Raw genomic sequence first — 18,367 nt, forward strand, 5'->3', positions numbered from 1 at the left:
AGGCTGTCGGGTCCGCCTCCCTTATTCACAGCCTGAGTGTGCCTGAGCCCATTCACCATGCCCAAGTCCCAGCCAGCTGGACTCCAGATGGCAGAGCAAGACCTGAGCTTCTCTGAATTTTAGGCTGGGGAGTGGAGTGGGGGGTGCCATGTCCTTGCTCTAAGTAGGCTGCAAGTTCTTACTCTTCACTTTCATGGGCATCACGAGTACCCTCACCCTCAACCGGTACTTCTGTTGCTTCAGGACTTTTTCTTACCTGGTTACGTTCAGAACACTTTATAAGACGATCTCTAGTTGAAACCCAATGAACAAAAATATGGTAAAGCCTGTAATTAGAAATTCTATGTAACTCTAAGGAACTAGGTTTAATTCCACTTTCAAGTCTATTAATACAACTGCATTTATAAATGCATTTGAAGTATGCCCTTTACCTGAAGTACCATCTCCAGCAAGGTCAACTTCATTTCATTTAAGGCACATCCTCAGTATCCATTCCTCTTTTCCAAATAACCTATCATCTCCTAATGCCCAGAATCCAGCGCATGCAATCTTTGACTATAGTTTGTTTCCAAAACTGTTGGCTGCAGCTTCTGTAAAGATTGACAACTTCTGCTAGAAAAAACCCTCCCCAGATAAAGCTTCTGGATGGAGGATGCCAAAATGGAAGGAAGCTAGCTCCTCATTCTCACACAGTGGATTATTAAATAGCTATTGCAAGAAATTTATAGAGAAGTAACTTGTTCAGTAGTTTAAGTAATCAATAGTCAACCCAAGGGTCTTTCAGTTCTGATTCTACCTTCTTGTGTTTGGGTGGCTCTGAACAAATGATGGTGTTTCAGTATTTTAATTTCTCATCTTTTAAAAATGGATAGTCATTTCCTGGAGCCAACGAATAAACAGTAAAAATCCTGATTTATCATAAAAATCATTGTTAAAGTTCCACAATAAGTAGTCTTGGGGGAGGGGTCAATTTGTCAAAATCTGACAGAATTTTAAATGCACATATCTGCGGACTCAGCAGTTCTACTGAGGTATGTAAAGACCTACACAAGCCTAACAGAAATGTACAGATGTTCACTATGGAATGTCACTTCTGTCTGAACTGTGTGACTAAAGAGAAAAATAAAAATAAATACATCAATAAAAACTTACAAGAATCTGTTTAATCCCTTTTCACTGATTTTCTGACCATTACTGGCTTTCAGTCTCCACATACTAGACCCTACCATTCCTCATGCTGCCACTTAAAGGTCTATCATAATTCTTCATGTTATTCCAGACCTATATTACTAGTCCCTCTTTTTCAGCAGGTGACCAGTAAGTTCAGCTGTATAGAAAGCCCAAAGCAAAGGACATGCCTAAGTGATTACACTTCCCCTGGTAGATGTGATCTATTTCAGAGCAAAACTCACTGGAAGATGGGGTTATTCATTCTGGAGTGTGGCATATTGAATTATCCGTCATTGCGTGTTCTGTGCCATGGTGTGCCATTAAACAGCAGCGTTCCTAGAACAGAGCAACAGTTTGCCCTATTACTCCAGGGAGCAACTTGGCTTAGACTCAGGGAACTTCCCAAGTTCCGGCAAGTGATAGCACTGCTGTTCACGTCTTTGCTGTTAGAAGGGGTCAAGAAATGAACCAGCTTGCATCTTTTTGTCGCACAGGTATCCAGACCATTTCCTGGCATTTCAAGTCATTTTAAAATGACAACAAACATGAAAAAAATTTAAAATAACTTACCACAACTTATTAAAAAAACAGGCTAATTACTAGCCAATGGTTCACACGTGAGCAGCAGTTAATCCCGACTGAAGCTGTATTTGGTTTGTGCAAATCTAGTGACACCATCATATGCAAAAAACACCTGGCTGGTACTGAAAAAGAGCTATTTCAGGCCCTTTCAGAAGGCCTGTTGCACCAAGCAGATCTAGATCTGAACTTCTGTCAGTTTACGTGATGCCAAGCAAGGGAACTGGCCACACTCTCCACCCAAAAATTGCTATCTTGTCTTTCTAGTGCAGTTTTCAATATAGTCAGCTACCACCTAACATCTGAGCAATACTTAGAAGCCTCCAGGCAGTAAGGGAAATCTTTGCTGAACAGTTTCTGTCACACAGGCACGTTCATCTTTATCATTTAGTCTCACCCCTGTGGTGCACAGGACACACAAAAAATTTCCTTTTTCAGATTCCACTCTAAGAAAATTAGTAAATACAGCAAGTGTCAACACCTGATGGAAGATCATGAGAACAATTACAGCAACTAACGAGCAAGAGCTCCCAACCTTTACAAAGGAAAGTTAGGGAATGGAATTACTTTGGTTAAGTTTTCATCAGCATGCCAATTTTGTATCAGTTTTTCAAAGGTAAAAAATTTAGTACTAAAATGTACAATTTGCAATTAAAAATTATATATATAATTTTAAGAAAATCTTTATACCCCATAGTGCTGTAATTACACATTAAAATAGCTCCTGTGCATTCACTTTAAAAAATCTCCAGTTATAGCAAGGTTTTACATTAAATTATCTAAATTGCCTCCTACTTTCATTTACTTGTTTTGGACACCTCAGTTTCAGAATACACTGCTGAAACACCAAATAGAGCTAATATACTTTCAGAATAAAGAGGGTTTTGTCCATGTATTCCTGTCAAGACCAGAAGCCAGTTAGTTAACCCAAAAAGACCTTGTACCCATTCTCAACATCTTAAAAAAACAGCTGTCAGAAACACCCACTGAAGTCAGAGTTCCTTGAAGCAAAATTCACTTTTAAATGGATCACCTACTAGCAAGAGACAATGGTGATTCTACTATAGCAAACTATAGTAAATCAGAGAGAACTACCCGTTCCTCTAGACTAAAAATTTGATTAACTGACACAATTTCAGCCTTTCTATTGAGACCCTCTCCTTTAGCTTAGAAAATGAAGTTTAGATTTATAATCACTATCCATTCTTTACTTACATGTACCTTGCTTTAGGAAAAAAACCTTCTTGCTTAACCCAACATTCTGGAATTAAAATTAGTTTTCCCTCATTTATGTATATACAGCAGCCTGAGAACACATGAACTGTTTGGCGAAAACTTTTTATCAGCCCATTAACCTATCTTTAAGTGTAAAGTGAGCATTTTAAAGGGAAAAACTTTGCCAGCCCTCATACTTATTTAAATCATGTTGCTGAGGTATTACTGATATCAAGATTAAAATGTATGTACGTCTTAAAACCTTAAGTGAAAGCCATTTAACTAATATTTAAAACCTCTGCAATTAGTTTATTAGTATCATCCAGGACTCAGATGTTCAGTATTCCTCCTGAAATTACATCAACAAATGCAAATGGAAAGAATCCAAGTCAAAATTATATAACAAAACAGCACTCCATCACAAAAGCGTGTAAAATTACAAGAACGCTATTTTAAGACACTGGCACTTTAAGAGAACGATAATCTCAAAAACCACTAAATTGCCAAATTGTTCCCTAAACTGCTACGCAGATAAACGTATGACCCTAATGAATGAGCTTGAGTTTCGTAAAGAAAAATCAAATTCAAACAAATCAGGTAATTCGTACTGATACAAAATTTAAGTGTCTTCTTCCCTTACGTCTATTTGATTTATAAAGGGGCAAACCATAATATAGGAAAATAGACCTAATTTAAAATGTGGTCTACTATTTAAAAAGTTGGCCCAATTAATTGAAAATACTTTTAATGGAGGGTCTCAAGTTTCCTAAACAAGCCATGTTTAGATAAATAGGAGAAGACATTTACAGCCAGCACTTTTTTTCCAGAGTCTTTGCTGGGATTAATGTCAACAAAAAACTTTATCATGGCAGTCTTGTATTTTAAGCTCACGCTTTTGGGGATACATTCTCAGGTCTTCTTTCACGTGGGAACTGCAAATATAACTGCCATTACATGGTAATGGGAGTTAAAGAATGTTGAGTCCTCATGTAAAGATTAGAACATATTTTCCTATTAGTCCTTCAAGGACAGACTTTCAAAATGTTCAATTCTCATACCATGCTGAGTAGATTGGTTACTCTTCACTTTGTAAATGTAACTGGGCTATGTGAAATTTGGTATCAACTAATCAAGATTTGAGTTTCAGTTATGGATGAAAACTGTCTCAATTCAACTTTTATTACCCTTATGAGTATGCAGGGTGTGTAGACAAAAGCTTTTTATTAGCTAACTATATGAAAGATAAACACTGTAATAATTCATGTGATCCAAAATGGGCAAAAGCAAAAGACTAGCTTCCCCTTAAGAAAAATTTCAGACCTATGAAAAGGACAACAATACTAATAAAAAAAAATTGTATTTACTTAGAAGCATTCAGAATGTCAACAAAACAGCTGCAACTTTTCTTTTTTTTCGCAATTACAGAGTGGTATTCAGTTAACAGAACAACAATTATTTCGTATAAGCTGCATCAGAGACAACTGAAGATGAAAAAACTACCATCCCCATATATAACTAATTTGTGCTGTGCACCAACAAGAACCTGCTTTAAATTTCCATGCCAATTTACAACCCCCATACTGTACCAGGCAAGGTTAGTGGCTATTGAAAATACCACCAGGACAGGGCTATCTAAAGACACATTCGGTAGTGTGTTAACTATACAAAAAAAGACACTGTACAGTTTAAAAACAAATCTTACACAGCCTTACATTTCAATTTTTTTCTTTAAAAGGAGTGAGTTGTGTACAGGGGGGTTAAATGCTTTATAGACAAGAAAAAAAAACTGCGCTAGAACCAACTTATTCATCATCATCATCTTCTTCTTCCTCTTCGTCTTCTTCATCTTCCTCCTCCTCCTCATCCTCTTCATCTTCTTCATCTTCCTCCTCTTCCTTCTTTTTCTTGCTTTTTTCAGCCTTGACAACTCCCTTTTTTGCTGCATCAGGCTTCCCTTTAGCTCGATACGCAGCAATATCCTTCCAAAATAAAGGCAGGGAAAAGTGGTAGGAAAGACAAAACCATTAATTAAGGGGTGAAATACAAGTGACATGGCAACACTTTATGAAAAAACAAGATGCCAGACACTAACATACCAGACTCACTCCATCTCAGACTTTGAGAAACACACACAAAAATACTATGAGATAACTGTAATTAATAATCCATAACTCACGGAATGACATGGTCTAATATTTGCAATGTTATGCCTCACTGAAGTACAATTATGCACCACATCCTCACTTTAGTTTATTAAAACTACAATGTAGAGACTGATTAAAGGGTAGACACTGCCACCTTCTGAATGCAAAAAAGCATTCTACAGGTTTATATTGTCAAACCCTAATCCACAGTAGAAAATTTTGTCTTAAGAAAAAAAGTTATTTGCCATTGAGCATGCAATTAGGTTAAGAAACATCTAGAAATTGATACATTTCTCCAGAATGACTAAATAAGCCAAAATTTAACTAATATTTCAATTAAAAACATAGGGGCTATAGCTTATTACATCAATCTACTGCATAGATCAAACTTACAATTTTCTAATTTAGTAAAGTTTTTTAATCTAAGGGAGGGAACATAAATGTTTCAGGGTGTTTATGCAAAATACAGATATTACTTTGTCCAGTGTATTTTTGTGCTGCATGCCTGATCATTTATAATAACTGAATGTGACTACCAAAATTTTCATAAATTTGGATATTGGGGAATAAGAAAACCAGCTTAAATGTATGTGGCCTTTGCCCAAGTCAAATTATCAAATTATGTTAAGTCAAATTGAACATTAACCATTTATTTGATCTTCTACATTCTTTGAGAGGTAGAAAGGGACTTGTAAGACCGCAGCCAATGAATGACACACGGAATAGCTGCTATACTAAAACTGTATCACACCTCAAACTCTTAGAAACCATAAAGTAGAAAATTAAGATGAAGCACCAAGTACAGTCATTCCTCTAACATCTGGCATACCCTTTCATCACTCCACCAAGCAAACCCGTACTTCTTACCTTTTCGTACTTTTCCTTCAGTTTAGCAGCCTTCTTTTCATAAGGCTGCTTGTCATCTGCAGCAGTGTTATTCCACATCTCTCCCAGTTTCTTTGCAACATCACCAATGGATAGGCCAGGATGTTCTCCTTTGATTTTTGGACGATATTCAGAACAAAACAAGAAAAAGGCCGAACTAAAAACAGAAATTTAATTTTATAATTTTAGATTCACTGACAAGGGTACCGTATTGCCATGTAAAAGCTGCTTCTAATTTCTACCATGCATTTGACAGGGTATAAATACTGTTAATACGCTAAATATCCCTCATAACCACAGCTTAATGTACATAATTATCTAACTTATGATACTGGTAGTTGAACATATGCTGTTCAGTAATGTTAAGAGTTCCAAAAGAACATTCTGCAAATTACTCTATTTCAGACTGATTATATTTCTCAAAAGAAAGTAAGTAAAATAAAATAAATTAAAAAGAAATAAAATAAAATTACATTTAGGAGATAAATTGAGTGAAGGAAGCAAGTATATAACTCAACTGCTCTGGCTAAAACTCCCATCCAACAAGCATTTTACTTACAATACTTAAATGTGCCAATGTGAGCCAATATCAGCCCAGAAATTTCAGTTCAGTTCCTTGAAAATAAAAACAGGCAAGATACTTACGGAGGCCTCTTGGGTGCATTGGGATCCTTGAACTTCTTTTTTGTTTCCCCTTTAGGAGGGATATAAGTTTTCATTTCTCTTTCATAACGGGCCTTGTCCGCCTTTGCCATGTCTTCGAATTTTCCTTTCTCTTTAGCAGACATGGTCTACAAAACAGTTTGTCAACTTTAAGTCCATATCAAGATTTTAATACACTGTCCTCTTAAACATTAAAATGAATATAGCCAGTGTCCTTTGCTAAATATTCTAACATCACCCACTCCCATTATGCAAATGGTACCTAGGCTTTCAAAAAATCCTAATTTGGACCTCACTCTATTACCTCCTTAGTGTGTTTTAAGCCCCTTTACCTTCCACCTCTCTGAGCACTTCTTAGAAAACTCTGAGAAGTTGACTGAAGCATCTGGGTGCTTCTTCTTGTGCTCCTCCCGGCAAGTTTGCACAAAGAATGCATATGATGACATTTTGCCTCTCGGCTTCTTAGGATCTCCTTTGCCCATGTTTATTTTTTCTAAAAAAAAAAACAAAAAACAATTCTAACGTTAACAATTAAATTCATGGCATTTAAACACTAACTTCTTGGGGAGTGAATGAAAAGCAAGACACTAGTTATTTAACACAGCATTGACATTAACCACTCATAATACCAAACAAGAAAATGGTAGTGATAGCCAATTCCTAAAGAGGTGAAACCAAGCAAAAAGCGGTCCTTCGGTGTGAGCTCAGAAAAAGTGTACACACAATGGTACACTCTTAGGTTACAGTATTTGTAATTTATCTGCCTGTATCTGTTCCGGATGAATACCTAACCGGTCATTTAAAAAACTTAAATGTAAAAAACCATTTCTAATCAACAAAACCAAAGGTCATAAAATGCTGTCGACTCATAAATCTGCACTACACAAGGAATAAATAGGTAAGAGCCAAAGTGAGTAGACCTTTCCAAATTATGGGCCTAAATCAGCACTCATTTAAAGTTCTCCCAACGATTACTTTAAAATATTCTCTTGGCGTAAAACTTCGCAGGGAGGAGGGAGCAGCAGGAAGCCCCGGTGCTCGGACCCAGGCTGGGGGGCGGCGGTGGTATTTGCGCGGCTGCCACCGCCAGGCAGCTCGTTTCCTATCGGTTTGGCCCCGAGATGTATTTCAGTTCTGACTAAACACGTCCGGTCTGAAGTTTTCTTCGAGTAAACAAGGATGAGGGACAAAAGCCACTCCTGCTCGTGGCTCGGGTTGCCCACCCCCACCCGCCAGAGGAGTATTTTTTCTGATCTGCGAAAGTTGGGGCGCCGCGCGGGGAGGCCTCCGCGCACCTTCCCGCCTCTGGGCCCCCCGCCCGCCAACTTCGGGGTCGCGAGGGGAGGTCGCCCGGGGCGGTGGGGCCGCAGCGCGGCCTCCAGGCCCGGCTCCCCGCGCGGGGCCGCCACGTGCGCCCGGCCACCCGCCGCCCCGCGCAGTCCGCCGCCGCCCCCATTTTGTCAGCTCGGCGGAGGGAGCAGCCCCGCTCGAAATGGGGGCTGGCTCCGCCCGCGGCCGCCGGGGCCGGCGCGCACGGAATGGCCGCTGCGCGTCTTCCCCGCCTGCGCCGCCGCCGCCGCCGCGAGGGCGAGCGCGAGCGAGAATATGGCTCCTTCCCTTTGTGTGTGTGTGTGTGTGTGAGTGTGTGAGTGCGAGAGTGTGAGTGCGAGCGCAGGCGGGCGGGGTGCGCGCCGCGCTCTGGCGCACACACTCGGCCATGACGGCCGGGGGGAGGGGCGGGGGGCGCGCGGCCGGACCCTCCCCCTCCCCCTCCGCGGGGGGGCCTCCCCGGGAGGCGCCCCCGGCCCGCCGCTCCCCGTCTCCCTCCGCGCGGCCCGCGCGCCCCGCCGCCCCCGCACGGAGGACGCGGGGCTGTGAGAAGAGGAAAAAAAAAGTTGCCTCGGAACTGCTGCGCCCAGCTCCCCCGCCCGCGCCCGCCCGCCCGCCGCCTTGTTTTCTCTCCAGCCAGCAGCGCCGGGCCGAGTCAGCCATGTTCCAGCGAGCGCCGCGGCGCCGCTCCCCCCGCCGCCGGGCCGCCGCCGCCGCCGCCGCCGCGCCCGGGCACGGGCTGGGGCTCAGGCCGGCGGGCCGGGCCCCGCGCCGCCGCCCCCAGCCCCGGCCCCGCGCCGCCGCCCGCCCGCAGCGCCCGCCGCCGCCCGCCCGCGCTCGCCGCCGGCGCCCGGCTCTGCGGCGGCCAATGCAGCCGTGAAGCGCCGCCCGCCCGCCCGCCGCCGGCCCGCCGCCCCCGGCGCACGCTGGCCGCTTGAACGCTCGGCCCGGGGGCCGAAAACACGTTAAAAATTTTTTTTATGAAAAAAAATTTTTTTTTGCGCTAGTCAGCGAGGACGCCGCCGCGGGTGGAAACTCGCGGGGCTCGGGGCTCGCGGTGCCTCAGGCGGCCCGGGGGCCGGGGCTCCGGCGCGGGGCAGGGCTCCCGGCGCCCGAGGAGAGGCTCGCTCCGTGCGCAGTTCCCCCCACGGTCCCCCCTCATTTGCCTTTGTGTGGATCCTGACCCGCCGGCTCCCGGCCGCGGGGATCCGGCCGCCGCGCGGGGTCGGGAGCTGCCGGAGGCGCTCTCCCCGCCGCGGCGCTGCCCCAGACTCACCCTCAGCGAGGCACAGAGTCGCCCAGTGCCCGTCCGGCTCTCACTTGCCCCGGCGCTGTCTCTATGGAGCTCAATGTACTGCAATGGCTGTGAGAGCGGGAGCCAGACGCAGCCTCCTCACTCTCTCCGCTCTGTAACATTACTCTCCAGCCAGCGCGCCTCCTATTGGCTACCGCCAACTCACGGGGCTCGCTCATTGGCCCGATACCTCCCATTGTCCTGACCAGAGCCCGTTTGCTATTGGCTGTCTCCGGGGACACGTCATCAAGGATTGAAACAGCGCGCAAATCTGAATGTGTGTGTATGCCGGGCAAAGAGGCTGAGGCGGGAGAGGCAGAGGCAGAGGCAGCAGCTGCTACGGGAAAGCAGAGCTCTATGGTGTATGTGTGCATGTGTCTAACCCAAGCCAGCCCCACACCGGAGCGGCCGCCGGAGCGAAAAGGGCCTGACTTTTCCACAAGTGTCTCCAACTCCTCAGGCAAAAGAGACACCCACAGGCCTGCCCCCCCCTTCTTACCCCAAACTCACTTCCAAAGCCGTTGAGATAAGAGGCCCCAGACTTTTAACAGACCTTCAAAAGTGAGAGCGACAGGATGAGATCACGTCCCCTGAAAACAGAGGCTTCTGCTCGTGCGGGGGGGCCAAGGCAGTCGAGATTCGAGTTCCTCAACAACATATGGTTGCATTACACTTTAGATCTCTGGAAGGGCAGGGCTTTTCCTATAAGAAAGTGACACGATCCAGTCAGCCGGTTTTAAACTAACCCCTTTTCTGGGCTCATGAGCCCGTACCGTCAGGCTTGCTGAGCAGCTGAAATCTTGACTCACTGAACAGGCATTCAGTTTCACCCTTTTTTTGGTTTGATCGAGTTTCACAGCTTGTCTAGAACTTTTTATTTAAATACAAAGCACTGTCTCAACTTCCTGGAAATCAAATAATTATTCCATGTAATTAAAGCACAGCCACTTCGTTTTGATATGGGGTACTCTGGCAGGAAATGTTTGTGAGGGCCTGCTGGAATTAGCAAATTCATTAGAGACCACATTTTCAACTGTTTGGCTGTTTTATTTGACTTGGTGTGGATTACTGTTATAATCAAACGAATCCTTGTGATGCTATCTTTCCCTCCCATCACACCACTTAGTGCATCCATGTAACTGCTCTAGGATTACAGGAGTCGTAGGTATATCGTTACCCGGAGGATTAGATGGAGGCAGAGTGCATGTGCCCAAATCCACAGGCTGTGGTTTCTCTAACTCATCGAGCTGGCTGGTATCAACAGACATATTTACTATGTCTGTAAAGAAAATGTGCTAGCTATACTAGTGAGTTCTGAAGACTATACAGTTATATCAGTCCTTTATAAAACTATTATCTGTTCCTTCCTAGCCTGGGCAGACCACACCCCTATTCAGTTATAACAGACTTCCCTTTTTTTCATTCTTTAGTGGTATGTTTCTACACTTCTAGATTCACCAGCCAATTCAATAGACCAAAGTTAAAATAAATCACTTTATTATGTTAATTTTATTTCTTATATCCAATCTAAGCATCCATAACTTAATGTAGTTGCTCAGATTTATTGAGCTATTTGAGAATAGACTTAGAAAACCTTTCTTGACCTACAATTTTAATGTTTACTCCTTTTTTAAAAAATACATAATTGGTCTCAGGGATTATAGTCTTAGAATGGACAATGCATGACATATGAATATGAAAAAGAGCTTAATATTGAAGAATATGTCAACTAGTATAATGCACACTCAATGTTTAAAAAGCAAACATCTAAAGTTAACTTTTATATTATTTCCACACATACTTACTCTCCTTTACTTCTCTCTACTAATCAAATGTTATGCTTTATTTAAATCTAGGCATTTACTTCAATTGTTTTATCTTCTTGATGTCTGTATTACAAAATATTCATGAATTGCACTTTAAATGGCATCTATGATGTCAAAATTTGACTCTTATTTGAAGATAGCACTATCAGTATTTTCCAGGAGCACTGCTGGGTTTGCCCTGGCCCAACCACTTTTTAAGATATTTTTACTGGTTGTCTATAATAGCTTACTCCTGCCAGGGTAAGTTCATGGTCACAGAACAACATGAGAGCAATGGGCCCACACAGGTTTCTATTTCAGCAGGATGGTATGGTGAGTAACAGACATTGGATTTAAACAGACCTAGGTTCAAATCCCAGCTCTGCTATTTACTAGCTGTATGATTTCAGGCAAATTTTTAAAAACTTCTTTGTGTTTTAAATCTCTCAGCTAAAAAATGGAGGTGATCACCAGGTTGTTGTAAAGATTAAACTTTTTTTTTCCCCAAAGGTTTAAAACTATGTCATGCAGATGCCTTCAAGCCCATGACTTAGAAAACCCCAAGTGCAATTAGCCCTAAGGTTTTTTTCGTATTTTAATTTTATATGAGGACAGTGTTTGCAAATCTAATTAAGCTTCTGAAAAAAAAATTCTACCCTCAAACAGCACTAATCTTCATCCAGTCTAGTGATGGTACCTTCATTTATTCCCAAGTATAGCAGAGGCCATGTCACAGAGAAGAGTATTAAAACCTCCACTTACTGGCACATTTTTCATATTTTCTTTTTGTGCAAAAAGGGAGCAATGTAAAAAGGGGAGAAATTTTAAGTAAACCCTACAATTTCTAGCTCTAATCCTGCAACCTGAATGTTCATTTATTTATGATATTAGACCCTCTCCTTCTTCAATGTGTTTCATTAGCCACAAATTGACACATATATTACTTTAGGGTAGTTGGATGTTTTATCCCAACTTACAAAGTTATCTAATTCAAAAAGCCTGAACACTCTCTCCCATGCCTAATTTAGCCAACTAAATTACAGATCTTTATTAACATAGTTTACACCCTTCCTGAAGCCAGCCTCTAGGACAGGTGAAGCACCTCTCTTCTGGGATCCTATCATATTCTGTACATTAATTAATTACTGTGCCCACAATTGTAATTATCCAGTTATGGGCCTCTGTGTCCCACTGTATTGCACCTCTTCAAGACAGGAACTCTATCTTATCTTTGCATCCCAAGCACCTAGCAGGATGCCTGGCATAGAGCAGGTACTAAATAAAGTCTGTTGAATAAATGAATTAGTAGCCGAAAGAGTACTTACTGCAAATTATTGTTTTAATTTTTCTTTTCCATCTTTAGAGATAAACATTTGGGTATTTCTAAATCAGAAGGCAGGAAAATAGAATAATAAGTAATAAGTAAATGTTAGCTTATTAAGATTGAGGATAGATGTCAATCACCTCATTCTTACAACTTAAAAAGAGGAAGATGGAGTTGGGGGCCGGAGGGAATTGCAGATACAGACAAACACATACATTTGTAGTATTTACAAGCTCCCAACTAGGCCAAGGTTATTCTTCCTTGGATACCGTGAGCTATGGGAAGCCAAGTAAGAATTTATCACAGAAAACTGCAAGAACGTCTGCCCAAAGGTTGCTTCCAATGGACATTTGAGACTTAACTCTAATGTAAAAAAATCCAAATGCAGACAGGGGGCTGGAAGTTTTCAGCTGAAGGATACTGATTCCTCCTTATGCAGTGAGACCTGAAGTCAAGCTGTGTGACTCTTCTTGTCTCTCCTCAAAAAGGCCAGTTTCTGAAAAGGAGTAGAAACAGTAACCCTAAATGTCTGACAAGGTCAGCTGTACTCAGGATCCTGCATACTTAGAGACACTTTTTTGTTTAAAGGATGCTGAAAATAAAAGAGGGAGGAATTCAGGAGAAGAAAAGAATACAGGCTGTGAACGAGAAGAGTCCCACCCTCAGCCCTCAACCCATGATGCGTGGCCTCTGTAGCCACTAAGTTCCCCCAACTCTTACTTGAGGGTAGTGATGATGCCATATCTCACTGGCAAGGACGTTACAGGACTAAATGTATGGACACAAAGGAGAAGAAGAGGCGGAGTGTGATCTGTCAGTGCGTGGAGAAGAGGAACCTCGTCCTGGGCTGCGCAAGGACTTCTGCCCTAGCCCAGGGCTTCTGTCCGAATGTGGCTTGCAGGTGGGGAAATCAGTGGTTTCAGCTGTGGGTGGCATTGATGGCTCAGGCAAAGAAAATGGTACGGAAGCTAATTTATACCAACAATACCTCTACAATCGGGATATTTCACTGATAAATAAGGAAGAAAACTTACACCTTTTCTTAAGAAGATGCGCATTCTCTGGTTAACCAAAGAATGGTACACGTGAAGAGGGGAAAACTCATTAGTGAAAGTTTTTATAAAATGGTAATCTAAATTCAGACAAGATGACCATTTTAGGTTTTGATCTCCAGAATCACCTCAAGAGGCCAAATTCAGTTGCCCTATTAGAAGGGCCATAAACCTTAAGAACAAATGTCTTAGCACACCTACTAAGATGGTTATAATAAAAAAACAGACACGACGAGTGTGGGTGACAATGTGGAGAAAATGGGCGCGTTGAACACTGTTGGTGAGAATGTGAAATGCTGCAGCTGCTTTGGAAAAGTCTGACAGCTCCTCCAAAGGGGAAACACAGGGTTATCATATGACCCAGCAATTCCACGCCTAGGTGTGTACCCAAGAGAAACAAAGCCATGTCCACACAAAAAGCTGTACATGAATGCTCATAGCAGCATTATCTGTAATAGTCAAAAAGCAACCCAAATGAACCCAAATGCTCATCAACTGATGAGTGGATAAATAAAATATAGTATATCAATGGGATTAAATATTATTCAGCAATAAAGAATGAAATATTGACACAAGTCACAAGATGGACGAACCTTGAAAACAGGGTGCTAAGTGAAAGAAGCCAGACATTAAAAAAAACCCCACATACTGTATGATTCCATTTATATGAAATGTCCAGAAATTTATAAAGACAGAAGGTAGATTAGTGGTAGCCAGGGGCTGAGGGCAGGGGGTGGGGAAGAGGAGTGACTACTAATGGGTGTGGAGCTTCTTTTAAAAAGAGGAAAATATTTGGAGGGGAGGGTATAGCTCAAGTGATAGAGTGTATGCTTAGCATGTACAACGTCCTAGATTCAATCCCCAGTACCTCCATTAAAAAATAAAGTGATTAATTTTAAAAAAAGACTAGAAAATTAGCTTTATTTATCATGCATCTCCTATGTACTGAGCACTATACAGAGATGATTTTGTTTAATCCTCACAGTGGTCCTACAGGCCACGATGCTTATCTCTCTTTTACAAATAATTCTCAGGTGGCTCAGAGAGATCCCTTAAGTTGTCCAAGGTCACACAGTTAGTGAGAGAGTAAAAAAACTGACCCAGTTCTAACTCCAAAGCTGAAGTTTTCTCCACTAAGCCACATGACCTTCCAGTTATTAGCCTAGCTAAGAAATTTTTAAATGATGACATTTTCCCACCTAAGTATACCTCATATCCTCACAGGAAACTGCCGCGAGTTCACGGCCTTGGCTTTTAAGGTTTTTGAATAGGACCAGTATATTTTGCATATTTAAAATTTGAAAAAGTTTCATGAAACAATACCTACCATTATGGTGATGGAGTCTGATTTTTTTTCCCCTTAAAATCCTAGATGTACTTTGGAACCCACCAATGAGCCCTGTAGTGTGCGAAACATTGCGTTTGAGCTGGAGTAAATCAGCCCCGTTTTCCATCCAGGATAACCTTAAGTGACAAGCGTCAGTGCTGGCGGCTGATGGGACGGGACTGAGGACCAGGCCAGGAGAGACGCCTGGCACCCAGGACCTCCGGCCACAGCTCCCAGCACACCCAGGGAGGCTGGTGCCAAGCCTGGGGACGTCCTGCCCAGAGAAAGACTGCAGATAGGAAAGGAGAGTGCCTTGCTCTGCCAGGGAGATCCAAGACAAAAGCCGGCATTCCAGGCCTCCAGGAAATGCAAAGGAGATGCCTGCAAATCCCCAAGGCCTGGGAGAGAAATCCTGGCAGACTTGATAAATACCTTCCGCCCCTGGGTGGGGTTCGACACCTTTGCTGCATCTTCCTCAGAGGTCCGAAGCACAGGAGGCCATCCGCCAGCAGAAGCTGTACCGGTTGGGAAGAGGCCTCACCTCCCAAGGTACCAGGCCTTTTTGTTTAAACAACAGCACCCAGCCTGCCAACACATACCTGTTGTTCATGAAGGTGTTAAAAAACAACAGCAACAACAACAAAATACTTGTATGCTTTTTTTTTGAAAGGTTGCTGGTGTTCCTTGTTCAAGGTTTCTTTTTGATTTCCAAGAATGGAAAAGGAAAATAGGAAGGAGATAGCACGATTCAGTATCTTCTAACATAAGTCCCACCAGCGCATTGATAGTCACCTTCAGAAACAGAACTCTGCCTTGGAAACATTCATGCATTTGACCAGTGATTCTGCTTCAAACAAAAAAACAGACAAAAACACACTTCAGAAAATAATCAGAAATAACTAAAAAGTACAAAGGTTTGAATAAGACTATTAATTGCAGAACTATCTATAATGTGGAAATAACCTAGGTGTTCAATGAGAGGGGCTTGGATTAATAAATTTTGTTCCATCTTTATGACGGATTAGCATCATGCCATTATCAAACTGTTATAAATACTAAATTGAATGCCATGTAAAAATATCGAAAATACCTTATGACAAAACTGTTTTCTTAAGGATCCCTGGTTTGGAGAAAAAGTGTGTAAGTGAATCCAAAAAAGAATGGAAAAAGAATGGAAGAATATACTAAAAAATGTTAATAGTGTTTATTTCTTGTAAAAGGTAATCTTTGTTTTCTTCTTACACTCTTCAATATTTCCCTAGTTTTCTACAATCAATATTACTTCTAAAATTAGAAACAGATGACTCCAATTTTTTAAGAGAAGAAATCTGCTAATAGAAGACTCAGAGATTCAGATTATTTTGAAATTCAGACCTCATTACTCTAGAAACTCTTCCCTGTAAGTAAATACACTATATATATAGTATGATTTATGATTTACATATATATGTGTGTGTGTAAATCACACACATTCATCATGGCCCTAAAATAAAGGTGTCTCCATTGTCATCCAAACGTGATCGCCTTGATAACTCAAATCAGAACCAGTCATCTGCTAGGAGGAAAAGTATCAGTGTTTACATGAAGAAACTTTTTTCTTATCACTACCCATGTCTTCTTTAATGACTATTCCTTCATCTCCCATAATTCAGTCCTGAGTCAGCTTCTCTTTGCTTCTCTGCTCTCTTAGAGACCCTAGTGACCAACTCCACGTGGAGTTTTACCTCCATTTTTATGTAAATAACCCCCAGTTTCCCTTTCAGCCTTAGGATCTATCCTGGACCCTACTGTGTACCAGTTTCCCAGACTCAGGGGGTTTACTCTCTTAACCACACCCTTTCCTGATTTCCCCACTTGCCAACTTCCCACACTAGCTCCAAGTCTAGGAGTCTGATTCCCCCTTCTTCCTCTTCCCTCACATCAGATTCTGTGACATCTAGGCCGCAGTACTTTTGAATCATCCTCTCACTATTTTTTTTTTCTTTTTCGTTTCTATTGCCCCCAACTCTAGTTCTGTTCTTTATTTTATGTGGTTAAAAATGGAGGCTTTGGAACCAGACTCTCCTAGGATAAAATCCTGGCCTTAGCACTAACTCGCTGTTACCTTAGGCAAAGTGGATTAACCTCCTTGAGCCTCAGCTGCTTTTGTAAAATGGTAATACCCCTTTCAAAGGGAAGTTGTGAGTTTAAATTAGCTCATATGCATAAAGAGTCGAGCCTAGTATGCAAATTGCTTAGAGTGCTGTAAATGATCACCAGATGTTGGTTGTTTATTTTAGATTATTTAAAAAACTGCTATTATTAATATTTTCTTAACGCATAAAAAACTCCACTGCTCAAAAAACGTTCCATTTAATTACAATATTTTTATCCCAATTAACTACAAAATCCTCACCTGGCCTTCAAGGCCTTCCCTAATCAGGCAAAATTTCTCTCTTGCTTTCGCTCCCACTGCTCTCTCAATTTCCAAACTGGACCTTGTACTTTCCTACCTTCGAGCTTCTGGTCACACTGTTTCTTTTGGTTTGTAGTGTCCTTCCCCCACCTCTGCTGCTAAATCCAACCCGTCCTTTAAAACTTTCCCAACCGTTTCTAATTCTCAACTTGATGAGCCTTCTTTCATTTTCTGAACTGTCACTTTTGGGTGTACCTTTCTAACGGCTTTTATAGCGTTATAAATATAATGACAATGTATTATTATATATTTTATAACCTATATAAATACATTATGTTGTCTTTCTTACCCATCGGTCTCTCTCCAGCACTCTTCGCCCATCACAGCTACTCAATACGTTAGCTGAATGTCAAGGTGAGGTTCGATTTTCTGTCCACACCGATCACATTGCTAATCCTCAATCTTAGTAAACTATGTCTAGAATTCCCTTCCCTTCACAGATTAAATTACATTCTAGTATGCTAGCTTTAGGGACATGGAACAAAACCTATTGTCATGTCATTTTTGTTGGTCACAGTCAGTTGATACTGGCACTTTCATGTGGTTAAACTCCCTTCAGATCAGCCCCTAACCTGATGATTTGGGGCAATGTTTCTATGCACTGCTGTTTTAACAGATTTTCTTTTTTGCTCTTTATGGTGTGAGGTGTTGTATAGTTCATAAACTTGTAGATGTATTTATTTTTTAAATTTACGTATCTTATTAAAAATCCTTCAAGTCAAAACAGTAACACCAGGGTTCTAAATGGCTTCATTCGTGTGGCCAATTTTGAGGTTAGCACACATTTCTCTCTGCATATTACAAGCTGTCACAAACATTCATGTACTCCTCCAAAATATCAGTCCTTCCTGTGTAGAAAATTCATTTTGACACCAAAATGCATGCCATCCAATTCAACAAATTCAATCTAGGCTTTAGATCTGGGTGACTCCAAATACTCCAGATTTACTGGGAGCAGTGTGGGTGACGAGGATTCCCTGGGTGGAGCCAGCAGTGGTGGAACTGGGGGAGGTATTGAGAAGGAGGGCTCTCCAGGGTTTTGGTCACTCCCACCCACAGCCACAGTTCCTCCCACGGAGGTCGGCCCTCCCTCCCTCTGCCTCCTCCTCCCCCACCTCCCCGCCC

General features: G+C 42.0%; 1 protein-coding gene and 1 long non-coding RNA gene across 2 annotated transcripts in view; both read right to left on the bottom strand.

Annotated features, from left to right (window-relative positions):
* Positions 1 to 3,252: 3,252 nt before the first annotated feature.
* HMGB1 (high mobility group box 1) lies at positions 3,253 to 9,416 on the bottom strand. The gene is made up of 5 exons (XM_006208978.4): positions 9,262 to 9,416; positions 6,989 to 7,149; positions 6,639 to 6,784; positions 5,976 to 6,150; positions 3,253 to 4,943 (listed from the first exon to the last, which is right to left on the bottom strand). Exons 2-5 carry the CDS (start codon positions 7,136 to 7,138, stop codon positions 4,767 to 4,769), a joined length of 648 nt encoding a protein of 215 aa, XP_006209040.1. The 5' UTR covers positions 7,139 to 7,149; positions 9,262 to 9,416; the 3' UTR covers positions 3,253 to 4,766.
* A 416-nt stretch (positions 9,417 to 9,832) lies between these two features.
* Positions 9,833 to 18,367, bottom strand: part of LOC116283346 (uncharacterized) — a 103,416-nt gene continuing 94,881 nt past the window's right edge. Inside the window, exons 7-10 of the long non-coding RNA XR_012079897.1 lie at positions 15,220 to 15,372; positions 12,771 to 12,904; positions 12,410 to 12,467; positions 9,833 to 9,981 (exon numbers count right to left, since the gene is read on the bottom strand). This is a non-coding gene — a long non-coding RNA (uncharacterized lncRNA). The remainder of the gene's footprint in view (positions 9,982 to 12,409; positions 12,468 to 12,770; positions 12,905 to 15,219; positions 15,373 to 18,367) is intronic.

Source organism: Vicugna pacos, chromosome 14 (genome assembly GCF_048564905.1).
Source record: "Vicugna pacos chromosome 14, VicPac4, whole genome shotgun sequence".
Taxonomy (NCBI): Eukaryota; Metazoa; Chordata; class Mammalia; order Artiodactyla; family Camelidae; genus Vicugna; species Vicugna pacos.

Bases quoted from the DNA above. Each gene is read 5' to 3' on its own strand.
- HMGB1 (XM_006208978.4), bottom strand. From the start codon at position 7,138: ATGGGCAAAGGAGATCCTAAGAAGCCGAGAGGCAAAATGTCATCATAT. The intron at 6,785-6,988 runs GTAAAGGGGCTT...ACTGTTTTGTAG, and splicing joins AGTGCTCAGAGAGGTGGAAG to ACCATGTCTGCTAAAGAGAA. The intron at 4,944-5,975 runs GTAAGAAGTACG...TTATTTTGGAAG, and splicing joins TGAAGGAAAAGTACGAAAAG to GATATTGCTGCGTATCGAGC.